General features: G+C 42.9%; 2 protein-coding genes across 3 annotated transcripts in view; one reads left to right on the forward strand and one right to left on the reverse strand.

Moving 5' to 3' along the window:
* gga3b (golgi associated, gamma adaptin ear containing, ARF binding protein 3b) overlaps positions 1-5,762 on the forward strand; it is a gene marked incomplete at its 5' end in the record, with an annotated part of 43,617 nt that extends 37,855 nt beyond the window's left edge. The window contains 3 exons of one of the 2 annotated variants that reach the window (XM_084329510.1): positions 2,600-2,710; positions 2,854-2,910; positions 4,100-4,165. In XM_084329510.1, coding sequence (XP_084185636.1) covers positions 2,600-2,710; positions 2,854-2,862 — 120 coding nt within the window. In that variant the 3' untranslated portion in view covers positions 2,863-2,910; positions 4,100-4,165. Of the gene's footprint in view, positions 1-2,599; positions 2,711-2,853; positions 2,911-4,099 lie in introns of both variants that reach the window. The other variant, XM_084329509.1, reaches the window with a different exon arrangement.
* Positions 5,763-5,884: 122 nt separating this feature from the next.
* Positions 5,885-20,296, reverse strand: part of nup85 (nucleoporin 85) — a 31,194-nt gene continuing 16,782 nt past the window's right edge. The window contains exons 14-19 of the mRNA XM_084328817.1: positions 17,677-17,828; positions 16,657-16,774; positions 11,258-11,358; positions 9,218-9,369; positions 7,803-7,901; positions 5,885-6,083 (exon numbers count right to left, since the gene is read on the reverse strand). Coding sequence (XP_084184943.1) covers positions 5,985-6,083; positions 7,803-7,901; positions 9,218-9,369; positions 11,258-11,358; positions 16,657-16,774; positions 17,677-17,828 — 721 coding nt within the window. The 3' untranslated portion in view covers positions 5,885-5,984. The remainder of the gene's footprint in view (positions 6,084-7,802; positions 7,902-9,217; positions 9,370-11,257; positions 11,359-16,656; positions 16,775-17,676; positions 17,829-20,296) is intronic.

Genomic DNA, 20,296 nt, shown 5'->3' on the forward strand with positions numbered 1-20,296 from the left:
TCGAGCCCCCCTGCTGACAACACTTATAGTTGACAGACGTAACACCAGGCTCAACCAACACAGCTTATGGTGTGGGAGCCGCTTGACAGCACAACATTCCCACGGACAGACCCAGGCTCAGCCATCAACTGGGTGTCAGCCCCTGTCCCCATGAGAAGCGAAAAGTGGGGCCGCCCGCGCTTCAACGAAAGCACGCGGCCCGCAGCCAAAGGAAACAATCAGAGCCCCCTTTTTCCACTGGTGTTGCGGGAGGGAGTGATCGGAGAGCGGGCTGCTCGCGGCAGGACGGCGACGGCTTGTATATTCCAAGCCAAGCCCATCCAACATGGCCGATCCCTCGGCCGCCAAGGCTGTCGGCCTTGTGGACACCTGTCGATTCAACGCCCAGGATACCTCTGGCGGGGGAAAACATGGCCGCCTGTCGAGGGCCTCGTCATCACCGCTGACGAGGCCATGCTCTCTCTTCTTCTGGATGTGCGGTGTGGGGCCTAGGACAATACCGCCCGCGCTCCAGCGGAAGACCAAAATCCTCTGTGGAGAGGGGAGCCCTGAGCGGTTGTAGCTTGCGGCTAGGTCAAAGCTAATAACGTCAAGAACCTCGCGCGATGTGTCGACGTCGGCTGGCCCTCAAGGCCCCGCCACCAGACACCATTTTTTGATAGAAAAAACAGCAATTCGAACACAGTTACTAATCGCTGCCAATTCCATACCGTGGCGGTACAGGCTTTAGCAGCCCACCAGCCACTCACCGGGCCAACCCACCTCATGGCGTCGGCCGGGCGGGGCACTGTTTCAACATGTCAAAAGCAAAGGACTGATGCTAACACGGAGCACCAGTGGTGGTTGCAACCAGCAACCTCCACTGTGGTGTGCACCATGAAGGGGTTAATGAATAAATGAACTAACACCACGAACATACTGTAGAATGGGCAAGCCCATGCACACGACGTTAAAGGGAAGGCTGACCAGAGAGAACCAGTCCTGCATTCATTCATAATATTCACAACAGCACACCAGCCCTAGACCTCAGCCCATTTACCCATGAAGGTAAACAAAGCCCCCCCCGCACTACTCCCCCAGTAGACACCGATTGACCGTCAGCATGAATGGTTGAGAGGAGGGAAAACTGTAGTATAGACAGACATTCCCGTAGCAGAGAAACAGAATAGAAACAGTAGCCCACTATAGCATAGCGTTCGACGCTAATGTGGACAGAAAACAGTCAGCTGAGCCACAACATTGGCCGCCGCTAAATTCCATCCTGCAGCAGTATAGCTCTACTGCCACCCGCCGGGCCGACCCGCTCTCAAGCATCGGCTTCCGGGTGGGACACCGTCCAAACCCCGCCGGGGCACAGGATCGATGCTACCAAGCCACGGCACACCCGCCCTGCACCCTGTTGTCAACCCATTTACCCATAAAAAGGGTAAAATAGGACTCAGCAAAACTCCCCACATTAGCTACCGACTGACCTTCATCAATGAACCGGTTAAGAGGAGGGAAAAGTGGCAACATCCCACGGCGGGGAACATTAGAACAGTGCCCAGCATTTCAGCATTAGTGTTAGCATTAGCATTAGTGTTTAGCAGCACGTTCCAGGACCGCTTGGAAACCGTCCACTTCAGGGAACGTTCACCAAACCATCCCGCCCCTGGCGCCGACACACAACTCGGTTGTGTAACCAAACAAACCAGCATTACTAACACTAGCATCAATGCCTGATGACACAGGGCCTACCTGTGTGCGAGCCGGCTCGATAGCCAACCTCGCACGCTGTCCCTCGATCTGCTGCCACAAGACGAGGGAACATCAGAATAGACCCGACGTGTCGTTGGAACATACCCCGAAGATTCCAGGGGTAAGCAAATCTCTGTAAGCACTCAATATTATCTAAACTTTTCATAACTAGTTGCATAGGGCGTCTTGCGTCCGCTATGATGGAAACGAAAATAGAGGAAGAGTGAGTGGTGACCACGCCTAGTACTATATAGTACGCCACTAGGGTCAGGGCCTGGCAGGTGATGGGTGTATTAGTTTTGTTCGTTGATGGAGTACACTAGGTACATGAGATGAGGTATATCTTGGTATGGCTTAAGAGCGGGACGCGATGCCAATACGAAATTATTTATTTAACAGATTGCAGAATGGGTACTACAATACAGTATGGCTCAATACACACAATTGTTAAGGGGATGCAGACCAGAGAAAGACGTTTGTCTTGTTTACATCAGGGTCCCCCATTTTCAATTCATAGACATTTATGACATACACAACATACATGACATCATGACATTTATGGCATAGGGACATAGATGACATACAGGTATATAGTACTGTTACATTTGTGACATATATGATGTGCAAATATACAGTACTGTTACCCATAGATCCTAACAGAGAATATATACATACGGTGGGGAGGAGACTGTCTATTACGAAGGGGTGGGGGGGGGGTTGGACATTTACGGTGGCCAGCAGTGAAAGGGTTAACATTCTGTATTGCCGCAGTGGGAAAAGGGTTAACCCTTTGGTAGTGAAAGGGTTAAGAGAGAAAATGTTTTACCGAACCGTTACTTAAACCCTTAAACTCCTCTTCCAGTCGATGAAGGTCAAGCTGCAGCCTCCGTCCGGAACAGAGCTGGCGCCCTTTAACCCCATCCTGCCCCCAGCCTCCATCACTCAGATCATGCTGCTAGCCAACCCCAACAAGGTAGGAGACCATGGTTACAAGACTGAGAGGGGCTTAAAGGTAGACTCTGTAATGTCGCCAAACGGCGACCTCTAGGCAAAATATGACAATATGGTGCTTTTAAACGAATTGTTTATTTTATTTTTTGTCTGATTGTATTTCAGTGGGTATAGAGGGAGGGGTTGCTACTGCTGGCCACACCTTGGGCTCTGTCAAGAGAGGTCTGGAGAAATGCACAGTATAATAAATTACTAAACTCCAACCCACACATCAGACCACAACAACAAATTAAACAACCGATTATACCTTTAAGAACCATTTTATATTTAAGAGGGTCTGCACTCCTCCCCTCAAGCTTTTCCATATACACTGAAAGGAGGCAGACGGAAAGAAAAATGTAAACTCTGATGTACTCGATCACTCGACAATCGTACTCGCCAATATCTCTTCTTTATCAATTTGACTTTTTTTTTTAGATGTGTTTGTTTGTTGCCTGGTGATTGAAAACTACTCATCAACTAATAATTATATTGTCTTCACAGGCTACTACTTAGGCCCAGCCATAGGGAGGTGTAGTGGTTACGTTATTGCTGTTTCCGGCCGGTCCACCATCTTTAAAACTCAATGTAATTCCCCATTGACCATTTCTAAATTGTCTCGTTTAAAACAAATAAAGCATTAACATTTGCATGGTGTACCTTTCTGTGCGTATTCATCCACAATCTATAGCTCAACATGAAAATATTTGCAATTAATCGTAAAAAAGAAATCGCCGGGGTGCTCCAGTAGCACACCATGTACCGCGCTGCGTCGCGGAATACCGTGCTGCGTCACGGATCTGGTTGACTCCGACTTCGATTCCCGGACTCGCCGTCATTTGCCGAATGTCTTCCCCTGCTCTCTCTCCCGTTTCACCCTACAACTGTCGGTCATGCTTGACCAGAAAAAGCGATAAACGCTAAAAAATGAAGTTAAAAAAATAATAATAATAGCCGAATTTTATTTCAACCAAAAATGCTTAAACAATAATGTTAGTGATAGAAGGGAACTTGTTTTGTGCAAAAATGGAAAGCTTTTCAATATTCATGAGGCAGAATTGTTACAATAGCTGATAATCCATTTTCCCAATGATAAATCCCTATACCGGTGGACCTCGTGGGCGGTCCACAGAGACGTCGGACTACACCTCCCTATTGACCATATTCACACACAGTGGCCATTTTGCTCTTATGTCATGCTCAGGATAAGATTCCTTTCCACCATGTTCCCAGGAATCCCATCCTGAGCATGACATGAGAGTAAAATGGCCGCCATGTGAATATGGTCAATGCAAGGTGACGTGGTTAAATGGTGTGTGATCTCTAGATTAACACTGTGTGTGTGACTGTCTGTCTGTGCGTGTATGTACAGGAGAAGGTACGTCTGCGCTACAAGTTGGCCTTCACCCTGGGAGAGTGTCCATGCAACGAGGTGGGCGAGGTAGACCAGTTTCCCCCACCAGAGACATGGGGTCACCTATAGCAGAGCCCCCCCGGGCTACTACTACAAAACAGGGACATACCAACTCGCACTCCATGAAGGGGTGTTGCTTACACACACGCCCGAGAGATGGAGGAAAAGGCAGAAAAACAGTACCGATATAATAACCTTTCAGCCGACCATTCCTTTTATCGGTTGTTTTAAATTGCCATTGTTACTGTTGTTAGCAAACACTGAATTTCTCAAACTATTACTTTCACTATACATCGCTTTTAGTAGTACTATTCTATTCTATACACGGGCAAATGGACACCTATGTCGTTTCCCAGTCTCTGATCTTGATGTGAAAAATGTTAATGGTGTTTTATTTTTTAGGAGCCGAATAGAACAGCTTCAAATGTGAACGTTATAATTACAGTACAGGAGCCCGGGCTGAGATTGTCGAGAGGCTATACACTGCATCGCAAACTATTTCAAAACCAGGTTGTTGTAAATACAGGCCTTCCAAGAGCCTTCTGATATATACGAGACCAAAAGGCGTGCGATCTGGGGAAGTGCATTCCAAGCTAGCTTCTACAAAGCAGCAAGATCTACTAGAAGGAAACTAGCACTTCTTGTTCATTCCTTTGGCCCTTAGGCACTTGCATACAAGCTACAGAATATATACTACATTCTTGAATTATGTTCTGAGAATAAAGAAAACTGTAGTTGCTCTATTGTAAAGAAAGTCTTGAGTATATATTGTGTATACCTGGTATTTTATTGCTACAGAAACTTAATTTAATCATTTTATTAAGTGGATGATTATTTTAGCACGCATCAAGTGATCATGTTATTTTTAAATATCAGGCCGTTCTCTTGTGATACAGATTAGGCTATACTATTGTGTTTGGCAATTTATAGTTAATCTAGCCTTATTTTAGGTCAGGCCATGTGAAATATCATGCTGCTATGATAACCACATAGCAGTTTCCCCTCATTCCTGGCATGCCATCTTGAGTTGTGATCGTAACCTTACACCATGGCTGTAACTTAACAGTATTTTATTAATCTATTCAAACTTTTCAAACTTATGTGGCCAGTGACGTCACATAACCTCAGCTTCCCAACGTTTCAGTGCAATCATGTCTTTTTTATTTTAATTTAGCTGCCAGTTATGTATTTTACATTTGATATTAGGATTTTCTTTTGTTTCTGCCATCGTCAGTGTTCAGTCTCATAGACGTCTTATTTATTATTCAGTTTACGTATTTCAGTGCATCACTGAACCTGAAAGTTCAAAAAGCAGAACAAATTATTGAAACATCTTGAATTCAAACAAACTGGTTATAATGCGTTCATGTTTAGCCAGGACAAAGTTTACTCCCCACCTGCCGCCACCGTTACTGTAACTAAGTCCCTTCTCTGGTAGTCCTTGAGCGTCACGTGGGATGCACATCTGTGTGTGTGTCATGTACATGTCTGCTGTCTGACCAGCTCAGTGTCCATGTGGTGTGTGTAGATCTGGAGGGAGTGTCATGTTTGTATTATACTGTATGATGTGCTATTTGTTTGCTGCTGCATGAAGTAATAAATATTTCTTGCAATGAACGCATGTGTGGGTCAACGTAATGTTATTAACTGGTGAGGATGACGCTCGAAAGAAATTTCTAGATGGAATTTATTGGCACAAAGCATAATTGAATAATAATAAATAAAAACAAAGTTAACACTGAATTCACATAATGAAAAAAGGTCTTTATTATCAAAGGGCACATTTGCATCACTTGATTTTATGTACAGTACAAAAGAGAATAGCTCTTGTGTAAGTGTGTGTTCAGGTTTCCACCGTCCCCTCCTTCACTATAGCCATAGCCAGGTTCCTCGCCAGAGCCAGCCTCAGCAGCTCCACCTTCGTCTTCTCAATGTCATCCTCCTGAAACCACAGACACACACGCATGGACTAAAGTTGATGGGGCTCCTATACAGGTCTGAAATGTATGGGGGACGACGACAGATTTGAGAATTTCCAAGGCCTTGAAAAGGTTTGGTAACTGCAGAGAAAAAGTGTAAACTTGTGGAAAAAATATTGTTCAGGGCCAACGCGAAGACTGCACATTTTATGTTGTTAGTTTAATGTAATTGAATACTTTAATATTTAATAGTTAGGCTTATACAACGGCATGCAAATTTCTCGATTCTGATTGGCTGAAACAGTCCATTTACACGTCTTATTGGGAACAATTCACGGTCCTGGGCTCAGGACCCGCCCACAACCGAATCACATATCACTCCGCCGGCTGCCCGGCTCACTCCGGGAGAAAGCAAGATGACAAAATGGATATGTTGATAGCGCCATAATGACTAAATATGAAGCGATTCTGTCACGGCGAATGTGTTAGTCCTTTAAACAATGTTGGATGATGTAATTGTTGGTTCATGAGTCAATACAAAACAAAAGAAAAATCGTGGATTGATTGATTAATTTGCGATTTTTTTTCAATTTCTTTTTCCTTGCCTCCGACTTCAGCGATGGCTCTAGTCTCCACCCACCGCCACACACACATTCACACACACACACACTCCTGTCTGCAACAGCGGGGGAAAGTCAGACTGAGAGGAGCAGCTGAGTGCTGCGCTGTTTTAAGTGAGCATGGTCTATTGAATTGATTGATTGGTTGATTGCTAATTTTATTACTGTACGCCTGGTTTCCAACTGGTTAAGTTTAGGCTAAAAAAATAAATAAAATAGGGCGAAGAAAACTTTTTTTTTCCTATAGGGCAAAGAAAACTTTTTAATTTGTTTTACCTACTTTCTATAGAAGCATCTAAGAATGAAGTTCTATAGAAAGTAGGTCTGCATCCCCTTAACAATTGTGTGTATTGAGCCGTACTGTATTGTACCCATTCTGCATCTGGTAATAAAATGTTCAATCAATCATTCCAATAATACACAGTTGGATGTGTTAGTTGGTTGGATGCCTTAGTTGAAAGGCAGTTGGATGTGTTAGTTTGCCAATAACGGATTGGATGTGTTAGTTGGTTGGATGCACTTTAAGCTGCTTCCACATGGAGGCAACTTCTCTCAATCATTCCAATAATACACAGTTGGATGTGTTAGTTGGTTGGATGCACTTCAAGCTGCTTCCACATGGAGGCAAATTGCCTTTTTTGTAGTTGTGGGAACTACTTTTTCTGGCGGATGGTTTTTTCAATAAATCTTCGATTAATGTGTGTTTATTGTATAGCAATAAGGTTGGATGAATCTGGCAGTTGTATAAAAGCTTTACACCACTTGCAGTCGTGATTTGTGAACAATAAACCATGCCTAGGGGGGTCTAACGACCACCCCTAGGCATGGTTTATTGTTCACAAACCACTCCTGCGCGTGATGTAATGCTTAAATAGCTGACAGCCATATTGCCCCCAGCCACTTCAAGCATTCATCATTTTTCAACACCAAGCAAAATGCTGAAATCCAATCAAGAAATTGAAGGATAATACATTACACCAAAAACACTAAATATATACAGTACACTGGGCAACTTGATAGGGCAGAACAAGACAGATTTGAGCCATAATAGGTCTGATTTTAGGACAATAGAAGAGATGTCTGATTTGAGGACATGATATAAGACAGGATGCTGTGGTCTACCTGTGTGGACGTGTCTGGGCAGGCAGCAGTCTGAAGAGACGAGGTGAGCTCCTCCAAACAGAACATCAGCTCATAGGTCTGGTCTGCTGAGAAGATCACCTACACAAGACATGTATGTTATAGTATGATCACTTCCAATGTTTATTGATGCTCAACAATGCAGATAGGGTACCATCTGAAATAAATGTCCCAAGAACATTTTAATAGGCTTGATTATGCAAAAATACTATAAAAAGCTATTTATATATAACTATAGCTATCCCTACCAGACATTAAATTTGACTTAACACTTTCAGCACCAGCCATTTTATCCATCCTTGTAGTCAATGGGCCATGCTTTAAAATATAGGGATTTTCACTGCATCACGATGTTTGCAGAGCTATATCTATATTCTATATTATAGCTATGGAGACAATACTATGGCTCATTTGATCTCTCGTCCAACATGTAAAAAAAAGTAAAATTTTTCATGTATACGTTCGCGTGTTATCCCGTGGTAAATATTGTATAGTTTCAGAGTGATCCTGGCTAATTCCTGGAAGCTGCGTTATGGAGCGATATGTGAATTTTGCTAAAGGCGTTCGCGTTGCTCGCCTGGACACGTTGCTATTTCCAAATCAAAGGTATATAATGGGTATTATGTTTCATCATGAATGCATCAAAGGGGGGGGGGGTCGTTTTTTGATGCTCTGATCATCAGCAACGGCATACATTTTGGAGTATGCGACATGATTGTTGCGATCGATGTGAAATCATTGTTTGATCAAAGTAGAATTAATATCATATAGTCCTTACCTTTACTAGGAGGTATCCCAAAAAGAATATTCCAATTGTCTGATCGCAATTTCCAGTATTGATGTCCATCGGGTCCCTGACATGAACTGGCACAAAATATGCATGAAGTATGCTGAACGTAAAAATTTAAGTTAAAAAAAAAAAAAAAAAGTATGCTGAACGCGTTCCAAAGTGCTCGGATGAAGCGATTCACTTGGTTTGGTCTAAATTCTCCGCCCGGACCATATACAATGTAACACACAGTGTGAAATAAGGTTTCAAAGGGTAGGCGATACTGCCACCTAGCAGGATTCGGCCGGTATTGCACTCTTGGGGTCTCAGAATGAGTTCCAATGGTAACAGAGGTCCGTGAGACTGTATAGAATAAAAGAAATCGACCCACTACTATACTATACTCGGGTTTTGGCGCTCAACGCATGGCGAGATAACCCGACTATAGTCGTGGTTGGCCGTGAATGAGGTAAAGTCAAAAATCAAACTGAAAATCATTGCATCCCTACAAGGCACATTAGTGAAGACAAGACTGGTCTCCAGAACCATCCATAACACTGGTACAGGATCATGGCTAGAACGTGTGTGGGGGAGGGGGGTTTATGTGTATCTGGATTCTCCAAGCCACCTCTTTCTGCTCCAGAAGTGGCAGGGAGTCAGTCAGCAGGGTCATCCAGAAGCTACGCGGGGCGATCTTAGCCGTCATGAGGGAGAGGAGGAGTTTGGCCGCATCCAGGAAGTGCTTGTCTCCATACAGCTTGTGGAACTCACGGTACTTCCCTGGTAGGGGTGAAAGAAAAGAGGAAATGTACTTGCATGAAATTTATAGGTTTATTAGCTCCACTGGTGTTAGCGCTGTATCATTAAAGTCCTCATTAGCTAGCAGTATGTTATTTGATTCCACATATGTATGCATTTCCTGTAAAAACAGGAAGCTAGGGAAGGACCCGTCATGGATATTGATAATTTGGGCATTTACAGTAGCCAATAGCGCTGACCCCCCTTAGCTAGCAAGCCAGTGTGAGCAACACACATTAGCAACATTACGCAACATTAGCTAGCAAGCTAACATTTGTTCAGTTTAGTTAAAGAGGCTGAGTGCTACTTAGTTACAATGTGCAGTAAATGTCATTCTAGAAAGAATTTCATTGGACGCAAAATGTATATACGCCCCTGTGTGCATGATGACTCATCAACAAATGTAAATGTAAACATATATATTTTTAGTTATCCAGGAAATTACAAACTCTAAAATACCATTAACACTTTGAGTGCCAGCAGGGGGAGCCAGAAATAGGCGCTTGAATGCCAGCGCTCTATTGAATGAGAGGGCGAGCACATTTGCGAACGCATAAACTATATCTTAAATTATGGCTATGTGTCTAATACGCCCGTCGCTTATCAATGACTTGCTTGCAGTCAACATTGTCGAAACGGATTGTTTTTTCATCGGTACATTTCCGTTTTATACCATTTTGAAAAACGATAGTTTTTGGAAATTTCCAGAAAAAAAGAGATTCTGCAGGAATCGCCCTTTACTGGAATACACAAAGAACGTTGTCATTTTTCGGCCTATTTATGAATTGTTTTCAAATAAACGCTAGATTATCGATAGTATATGTGTACTTATGCACGCTAGAGAAGCGGGCTGAAAAATCGATTATCTTATTTCCTGATCAGCACACACACACTCACAGCCACACACACATATAGGGCCCACGTTGATATATCTGTGAAAAAAGCTCTGATTACCGCAAGACTGGTCAAATAGATTCCTTACCTCAGATCAGATTTTCTCCAAAAAGATTGTTCCAATTCCTGATCGCCATTCCAAATATCGATCGCGTTTATTGATCCAACGCTGGGTGCTCGAAACACATATTGCACGCTGTTCTGAGGGACCACAAAGACTGCAATCGGCTCGGATTACATGCCTGACAAGGATTCCGGAATTCTCATCATTGGCACTCAAAGTGTTAAGAATACCTACAAAACTACTTGTCATTATTGGGACAGATACTGGTGTATAAGTGACAATCGGTGGAAGACATATGTGATAAAGGAACATCAACATCTATTTTGATTGCATGGGGCCTTTAATTATACTGTAGGTTACCATTGCAGGATTCTGTTCCACTGAAAGCTCTGGGCACAAAACAAGCTTTTGGAATCAATAATATGACACTACTTTAAATGATTCCACTGGTTTATAAACTTAATAAAATTGTATTTATTTATCGGTTAGACGATATTGACTTATGACCATCTGTATTCGCATGTTAACCAATATCCCACTAGATGATTAGGTGTTATTTACAGGCTCAGGAACTTCCCTCGCAGCTTTACATGGACCCATCTCTTCTCCAACGCCTTCTCCTTTTATAAGTAGCAAATTCTTTACTCATATAGATATTGTCCTAGTAATAAATAGTACATATCACATGCCATTGCATTAAGCAGCACGGTCTTACTTAGATGTGTGTGTGTGTGTGACAGTCATGTGATGAGCAGGGAAGTAGGCCACATTCTGGTGTGATTGAATGTCGTTTCAGATCATGTGTTCATAACATTGACCATGTGAGTCACAAGTTAGCCTAGCGTTACTAATGAATGCTTGACTGACTGTGTGGGTCTGGGTATGCGTGTGTGTGTGTAGTATATCTCATACCTAGGAAAGTGAGTCTGTCACTGAGCAACATGGCCGAGCCCAGATTGTCAATCAAATCCAGATCCGAAAAGGTCCCTTTGGCACAGTAGTCTTGCAGGAACCTTCAAAAAAGAAAAACATTCATACACGTTAAAACGACACGCACACATGGAAAGAGGGAGACTGATGACCAAGAGGTGCTTTCATGCAAAGTACCACAAGCGTGACTTATCTCTGACCCAAGATAGGATTATAACGTACAGGTCCTAAAGTGTATCTATGACAAGATAACCTTCCAGGACTAGGGAACCTGAACTACAGGTCAGGGGAACCTGCTACAGGACAGGGGAACCTGGGCCCTGTTCCTCGTACCTGGCTAACTGAGTTAGCCGGATAATTTTCAGGATAACTTGACTTAAGCTAGACCTGTCGGTTCCCCGACGCACGATTGTCTAAATCACTATGGCAACAGATCAAAAAGTTTGAACCTGCTCCAGTGCAGGGTTAAGTTCAGTTAGCTGGATAACCTGCATGATAACCTTGCCACGCCCTCGCAAAGAAATGCCAGCTCCCTTCCTGAAATAATTCTCACAGTCTAGATCCCATTATACCATTCTGAATTATGTTTTTGTGCTTCGTTTTTCTAGAGGGGGCTTTTGAAATGTAGAAATAATAGACCTAAAATGCTGATAATAAATCATATTCAGCCTATGGATTTACTTTGTCCTAAATAATGCACGTCATAGTTATACGGATACAGCGCTCGCGATCGCGACACACACTATGTGGTTATTTTTAGTGATGCACCGATGTGAAAATTGTGGCCGATACCGATAACAGACATTAATATTGCTGTTCTGGCCGATACCGATATTTACCGATGTCGATATCTCTGTATAGAAAACACTTTTTTTTAATCCACTTTTTCTCCCCATTTTTCTATTTTTCTCCCATCCCAATTTCATATATCCAATTCTTCCCTCCCCTGTCTTGAACGTTGCTAGACTATGCCTCCCACAGGTCGGTTGTAATGAGGACAGAAGCCTTGCATCACGTGTCCCCTCCGGTACACGAGGAGGCAGCCTGTCGCATCTTTTCACCGCAGCAGCTTGAACTCAGTGGCTAGGGGTAACGCGTGGGAGGCTCACGCTGCCCCCGTCACTTCCTGCTTCCATCGCACCGGCGTCACCAAACCGACCTGTAGGAGTCGCTGTCCACAACGTCAAATCCCCACCCACCGGCTTTCCCACCCTTTAACACTAGCCAAATTGTGTTAGTATAAACGACCGGCCAGCCGGTAGCAACGCAGAGAGCTGGGCTCGAAACCAGCGTCTCCTGCGTTAGAGGCGAGTGCCTTGCCCACTGCGCCAATCAGCCGCCCAGTAGAAAACTTTTTTATGATAATCAAATAAAGAGCTATTTTCCAAAACACATTTTTATTTATTTTTTTACTTTTGTAACTTATTTTCAGAAATGACTGATATTTTGAAACAATTTAAGGCAAACAAATATATATATTTTTTTTTTGATCCACTTTTTCTCCCATTTTCTATATTTTTCTCCCATCCCAATTTCGTATCATCCAATTCAACCCTCCCCTGTCACGAACGCTGTTTCTTGCCTCCCACAAGCCGGCTGCAATGTGGACTAAGTCATACATAGCACAAGTCCCCTCCGGTACTTGAGGTAACAGCAGTCGCATCTTTTCACCTGCGCAGCTCGATCTCTCAGTGGCGAGGAGTAACGCGTGGGAGGCTCACGCTGCCCCCGACACTTGCTGATTCTACTGTGCAGGCGCACCAACCGACCTGTAGGAGTCGCTGTCCACAACGCCCGATCCCCACCCATCAGTTTCCCACCCCCTAATACGGCCAATGTGTATTAGTACGGACGACCAGCTAAACTGAAAGCAAATGTGGAGCGCTGGGCTCGAACAGGCAAGCCCAGCGTCTCCAGATTTCATGGCGAGCGCCTTGCCCACTACGCCACGTAGCCGCCCTATATATATATTTTTTTAAAGATGGTCCCCATCTTGATATCGGACCGATACCGATGTGTAAAAAAATAAAAACGACCATATCGGCCGATATATCGTGCATCACTAGTTATTTTAATAACGGCGCATTGCAAATGTGAATCCCGCAGGGATATTTTTAATGAATGAAACCTATCGGCCGTTTGGCTCTGATTAGTTTCATATTCTTTGCGGTGTATTTGCTTAACGGAGCGCCCCCGGATTGTGTTTCATTCAAGCATAAATTGAAGAGTCTGTATGCGTGGATTGTGGATATGAATTACAAGGAATCTGAATCTGTGGATTGTTGAATTGTATCACTGTCACTCACACGTTATTGTGATATTGTAAGTGGGTTTAAAATATATGAATATATATATGTTTAAAAAATGTTTGACGGATTTGATGACTTGACGTGACTTGATAAATTGAATGAGCCTTTGACGTTTTGATGAATGAATTTGAGAAAATGCATTTATCTGTTCAAGCACTGTTATCTGATGATGAACATGAGGTGGCACTGGTATAAACCAAAGGTTAATCAATTCAATGCATGTATGGATGATGTCCAAAACAGATTAAAACCTGATTAATAGTGAAACTGCAAGCCTCCCTCCAAGCCTCTCTGACACGTTATTTCGGGGGGTCGCGCCTTGAAAACTTTGGGAACCATGTATTTATATAGTACATGATACCTAAGCCGAGCGCATACAGTACAGATATCCTCATAATATAATTCGTATCAATTAGATATACTCTTTGGGCTTGTTTTTATCTACTTATTCTGAAAGAGTTGAACTACCGTAATTCCTCTAATAGTAACCCCGGCTTGTATTTGTTTCAACTTTAGCAGATACCAGGCTTGTATTAGGAGGAGGCATGTATAAGAGAGAGGCCTATATTTCTAATTTTCAAACAGATCATAATGAATAAATCAACATTTTGTGTCAGTTTGAACCGACAGTTTGAACAGTTTAAAATGTACTGGGTTCATTTATTGAAACCAAGTACTGTATGAAATACGGTAGTAAACAGTGCAATTACAGGTGGTCAAAAAAAGTTAAATAAAGTAAAATAGTGCAATCACAATACTGGTATAATAATAATATTTTATACAATTCTGAGGTAGGCTTACTCTCTTGGTAAACATTAACACCATACCATTATATGGTATTTACTGCACAGCCAGGCCAGCATATAACAACAATAACAAAATATATTGCCTATCAAGTCAAGTCAAGTCAAGAGTTTTAATTGTCACGGCATACAGGTATACAATGAAATGCGGGTGGTCTTGCCCGCAACGATGTGCAATACAGTGGTACATATAATAGAATCAAAAATGAAAAAACAACATTGTGCAGTAAACAGGTAACAGGTAACATGGAGTGACATCTCGGTATCTGTACATAGTTATTTACACAGCATATGGGACATGCTAGTTAGCTTTGGTAGTGCAATACACTGTTCCTGTTATTCTAATTTAAAGTGTCCTTCGGCCTATGGAGGTTGTGCTGGTCGGCCGTATTACTTCCGGGCACTCTGTTTGGCTACCGGGACTCGATCTCGACACAATACATAGCGATCGATTGCCAATAACTCGATAAACAACATGATTTGGACATATATACTATTATACAAGCTGGAAATGGACCCGATATTTCTACATACCATAATAGGTAAATGACTGTTCCACGCTCATCGCCCAACGGCGCGAGGAGGATACGGTAAGATTCAGCGTTATTTTTTATCGTATTCCATATAAACTGTTATGATGAACATATCACCCACACTAGATGAATGATATAACGCTGCCCACGGAATTATAAACGATCCCCCGCCCATCCGGTCATCATCAGATCATACGTAGATCATTCTAGAAGTACGTCCAATTGAAATTTTTTATATCACCCCGATTGCCATCAAACTGTATTTCATCATCAATATAATGCATTTGGGGCTATATATCACGTTCTGGAGAAAGCTGCAGAAAGAGATGAAAACATACTTATACATTAGACCATACTTTACTATGAATATGGGAATGAAAAAGTTTAACGTTGCTACACAATGAACAATACATATAGGACTTTGAATGGGCCCTAATAATGGCAATGTAGCAATAGAATTTAAAAAGTTATAGCCCTGCAAAGAAGGGGAATTTCTCCATAGAAAAATAGCGCTGGCAATCCACAGTCATTTTCCGGATTTCTGGCCGGCACCCATAGTGTTAAATGCCTCGCGTTAGCCATTTAGCCAATGTAGCATTTATTTTTCAGCAAAGAAAGTGCAATAAAAGTGCAATAAACAAAACGGATACATTCACTGTGTGTTCTGCCTCTCATTTGTTGATGAAACAAAACTAACATCAACACAATTGACCACCAAGAGCGGAGTTTAGTCTCATCGTCGCCGATTTTGTTAGCTTACATGCTAACACGATAGGGATATGCCATTATAACAGTATAGCATTGTGGCTAGCAGCTTGGTAACGTTAATGCTAGCAGAATGAATGGATGTAAACTTTATTTAACAGATTGCAGAATGGGTACAATACAATACGGCTAAATACACACAATTGTTAAGGGTATGCAGAATGTTGTAGCTTGGACTGGGCTCCTTATAACAACTAACAGGGTTTGGAAGTAGCTAACGTTAGCTCACGTTAGCCAGCCAGCACCAAACTGATGATATCAGGAGCCATCAGTAGCTAGATAACATTAGACAACGCCTCATGTTTTAAACAACGGTGAATAGATGACTGGGCCATTTTGTTTAATGCTTGTTAAGATTGAAAGAGGAGCTCTGAGCTAACACGGTCTGGTAGCTAGGTAGCTACGGCAGGTAGCTAACGTTAGCTCACGTTATCCAGCTGCTCATGCAATCGTTAATGCTAGCAGAATGAATGGATGTAAACTTTATTTAACAGATTGCAGAATGGGTACAATACAATACGGCTCAATACAAACAATTGTTAAGGGAATGCAGACTGTTGTAGCTTGGACTGGGCTCCTTATAACAATAACTTGACAACACATGGTAGCTGCAGCTATTTGGGACAGCTCTGCTGTCTGTCGTCACCGGACGTTGGTGGGCGCATGGGCGTTGAGCAACAACGGCTCTGCGCAGATTACATGACACGTTGTCGGCAAGTTTTGGCGAGTATCCAAAACGGAAACACAATTTCAGCGTCGTCAGTAGGGCAACGCGTTATCCTGCCAAAACGGCATTTCTATTTAACTAGGACAGCAAACGTAATCATTCAGCAACAAAACAAAAACAAAACCCCCCAGTGTAACCATGGCGTTAGTTGAACCAGGTACAGGGGAACCTGAACTACAGGCCAGGGGAACCTGCTACAGGCCAGGGGAACCCGAACTACTGAGTCTCATGAGGGGCAACTGACCTTTCTGATACGAGGGTGGCAAAGGCAGCATCCTTGGCTCTAATGCTCCAGGACAGGGCTGAGCCCAAGCGGTTGTTCCTCAGAGCCTTCTTGGCCATGATCTTGCAAATACTCCTCACTAGAGAGGGGAGGAGGGGTAGAGAGAGTAGAGTATAGAGTAGAGAGGAGAGAGAAGAGAGAAGAGAGCGAGAGTAGAGGGGGAGAGAGAGTAGAGAAGAAAGGAGAGAGAGGGAGGGAGAGTAAAGAGAGGGAGAGAGTATAGAGAGAGTAGATAGGAGAGAGAGAGGAGAGAGTATAGAGCAAGAGTAGAGAGAAAGTGGGTTTGATAAAGAGGCGGAGAGAGAAGAAACACTGTACATTAGAGGTAACAATACACACATTGTCAGATTTGATATGAATTTAGATTTTGATTAAGTAAGATGATCCTATATTAATCCCCTTGGGGAAATTCAGGTGTCGTAGCAGCATGGTATGTACAGGTACAGAATAAGATAGAAATATGAATGAAAAGATTATTTGCTTTATATAGATTTTTTTGGTTATGCTTTATGTTAAAATGTACTCATACTACAGTGTTCCAATTATATATATATATATATATATATATATATATATATTAGGGGTGTAACGATTCAACCTCACAACGATTAATTTCGATTACGATTATTCAGGCAACGATTCGATGCATCATGAAATCTCTTCATTTGACCACGATTCGATTAATTTTTTCGAAATTTTTTCCATCAGTTATCTGTGCATAATGCACTCATGTGTATGTGTATCTGTATGAGTCTGTGTGAATAATGCACACATGTGTATGAGTGGTGTGTATGTGTGAGTGTGTCTGTGTGCATAATGCACTTGTGTGTATGTGTCTATGCATAATGCACCCATGTGAATGTGTGGTGAGTATTGTGTGTGTGTGTCTGTGTGCATAATGCCTCGTGTGTATGTATGTGTGTTTCAACTCCCAAGACACCCTTAGCGTGCACCCAGTGTGCCAGACAGCTGTGTAGGTACCTTGCTCTGACATCTGCCTCTGCTCACAGATCCGCAGCACCTTGAGGGCCTTGTGCTCCGTGTCCAGCGGCACGCGCTCTATCTGCAGCTCCAGGTACACGCGACCGAACTCCGGGCAGTGGTCAAAGTAGCCCACTGCCAGCTGCCACAGACTGGAGTCAACACACACAAACACAAATACACACACAGATGAGGACAGGTTTAGATAATCACAGCTTGTTTGTTTTTTGTCAGTCCTCAGTAAGGATTGGGTGAAATGGAAGAAGCCAACAACACAATAATCACAAGGAATTTTTGTCGATAAGACATGTTTTGCCACATATGGTCAGGCACGTAAAATGACAGGTTAAATAATCCAATTGATGTTCATTGCATTGAACCGACTGATAGTGTGATATCCTACCCATGTCTTTAACTTTAAATTATGTTCCCACAAACAGATGAGAGAGAGGGGGAGAGACAGACAAACAAACAACAGCAGCATAGAAATAGCAAAAAGTATCTATTAACGGAGAGAACATTAACACTTTCAGCGCCATAAGCTGTCCCCATCTCTGCCGCTAGAAGGCCAGCTTAAAATGGTCATTTCCGCGGTGTTTCACAATGTTTTTCAGAGCTGTGTGTGTTCTGTATTATATCTATGGAGACAATGGTGTGGCTCATTTGACAGACACTACTTGTAGTCCAACATGGATTTTTTTTTGTTTCTACACACTGTAGTTTGTAGTTTATTACACGCTAAACATCACGCATTTCCAAGATAATTCAGTCTTTTTCCATAGATCATGAGATAAAACGCGTTATGTGCAATAAGCCCCGAATTGTTCTGGTTGATTCCCTGAAACCCCAAATCAAAAGGTATATAACATGTACACATGTACCTTCACAAAATCATCAAGGGGGAGGGGTGGTCTTACCCCGAAAATCCGATCGTTAGAAAAAGCCTCGTTTATGACCGGTAAAGTAAGCCACTGTGATCGTTACATAAACATGTTTCACGTTCGGTAAAATAGACATAGGGGGTCCTTACCTTAGCCAGAAGGTAATCCAAAAAGAATAATTCCAATGAGATCCCATCGGTGATCGCGATTACTCATTTATATGTAATTACACGTGTTTACGGGACACTATAGGTTTTGAGGCGAGCAAATCTCCTAGCGATTGCTTTGGAAGAGCTCCTCCCTGAGGCGGTCAGGTGGCGTAGCGGAGATTGCGTTCGTCACCAACACCGGAGACGCTGGATTCGCCTGTTCGAATCCAGCTCACAGCTGCGGCGTTGTCACCAGCTTGGCTGGCCGTTCACACTAATACAATTGGCTGTATTAGAGGGTGGGAAAGCTGGCGGGGTGGGTCCGGGTCGTTGTAAACAGCGACTCCTACAGTTCGGTCGGGGCGCCTACTCAGCGCGGATAGGATCTAAGGGGGGTAGTGTGATCCTTCCACACGTTACACCCTCTCAGTGAGAGTCCGCGCTGCCAGGTGAAAAGAAGCGGTTGATTGGCTAGACGTGTGTCGGAGGAAGCACGTGATAGCCTCCACTCTCCCAGACCGACTGTGGGGGGTAAGTGCGCAGCGACCAGGAAGGGGATTGGGAATTGGCATAACGACTAACATTGGGATGGGAGAAAATCGGAGGAAAAAGGAGGGGGAAAAAAGATCAATAAAAAATGGAAGAGCTCCTCCCCTACAGAGCGAGCCTCGATAGTCCGGTGCAGTCATTGACTCTCCTGTTGCCTTTCTACCAGAGTTCAAAAGGTAGGCGATACTGCCACCTGGTGATAGTCGATCGGCATTGCAATTCCAACGTAGTTAAACGAGCCAGGGGCGGCTAGAATGATCCGGATGATGATTTAGAACGGGGGTCAGAGGAAAAAGATCAAAGGATCAAAAGTTCAAAACCCGACTTTTCTCGGGTTTGGCGCTCAACCGCTGGCGAGATAACCCGACTTTATCCGTGATTTGCGCAGAATGAGTTAATATAAATACAAGTTACATATAATTAAAAATACATTGTATATATAAATGCATAAACAATGTCTACAGCCAAATCTGCTAAATAACTTGTGTTTGAGCCCCATCTGAATATTTCAGATCTCATTTTGGGAGGAATCTGAGTCGGTGTGTCTACTAGGGATGGGTATCGTTAGGATTTTATCGATACTACTACTCTTATCGATACTGCTTAACGGTTCGGTACTTTATCGATACTCTTACCGGTTATTTTTTTATTATTTTGCAAGAAAAAAGACAATTAATTAAGAACAGAATCGACATTGCTTTATTATTCTTTTATATAACTATATTACTGCACATGGCTACTTTTTGATCAATTAATACAAGCAGTCAGATAAAATTAACTATTTTGGGACTTTCTATTTTATTTAGAAAGTTCTTAAATCAGAATGTCCCACCCAATACCCAGCTGTTAAAAACGGTTCAATACTCCATTTTATTAGTAGAGATACTTTTAGAACAATAGCCTGATGCTGTATTTTCCATGAGTTGAGTGGATGCAGAGAGAGCACATGCTTTGCGTAGTGGGTGTGTCAACAGTCAGCTGAACTCGCACCAAGGCATAGGGAAATAGTCAGACATCCCAGAATTATTTCATAATACAACG

This window comes from Notolepis coatsorum, assembly GCF_963971535.1.
Source record: "Notolepis coatsorum genome assembly, chromosome: 14".
NCBI classification, from domain to species: Eukaryota; Metazoa; Chordata; class Actinopteri; order Aulopiformes; family Paralepididae; genus Notolepis; species Notolepis coatsorum.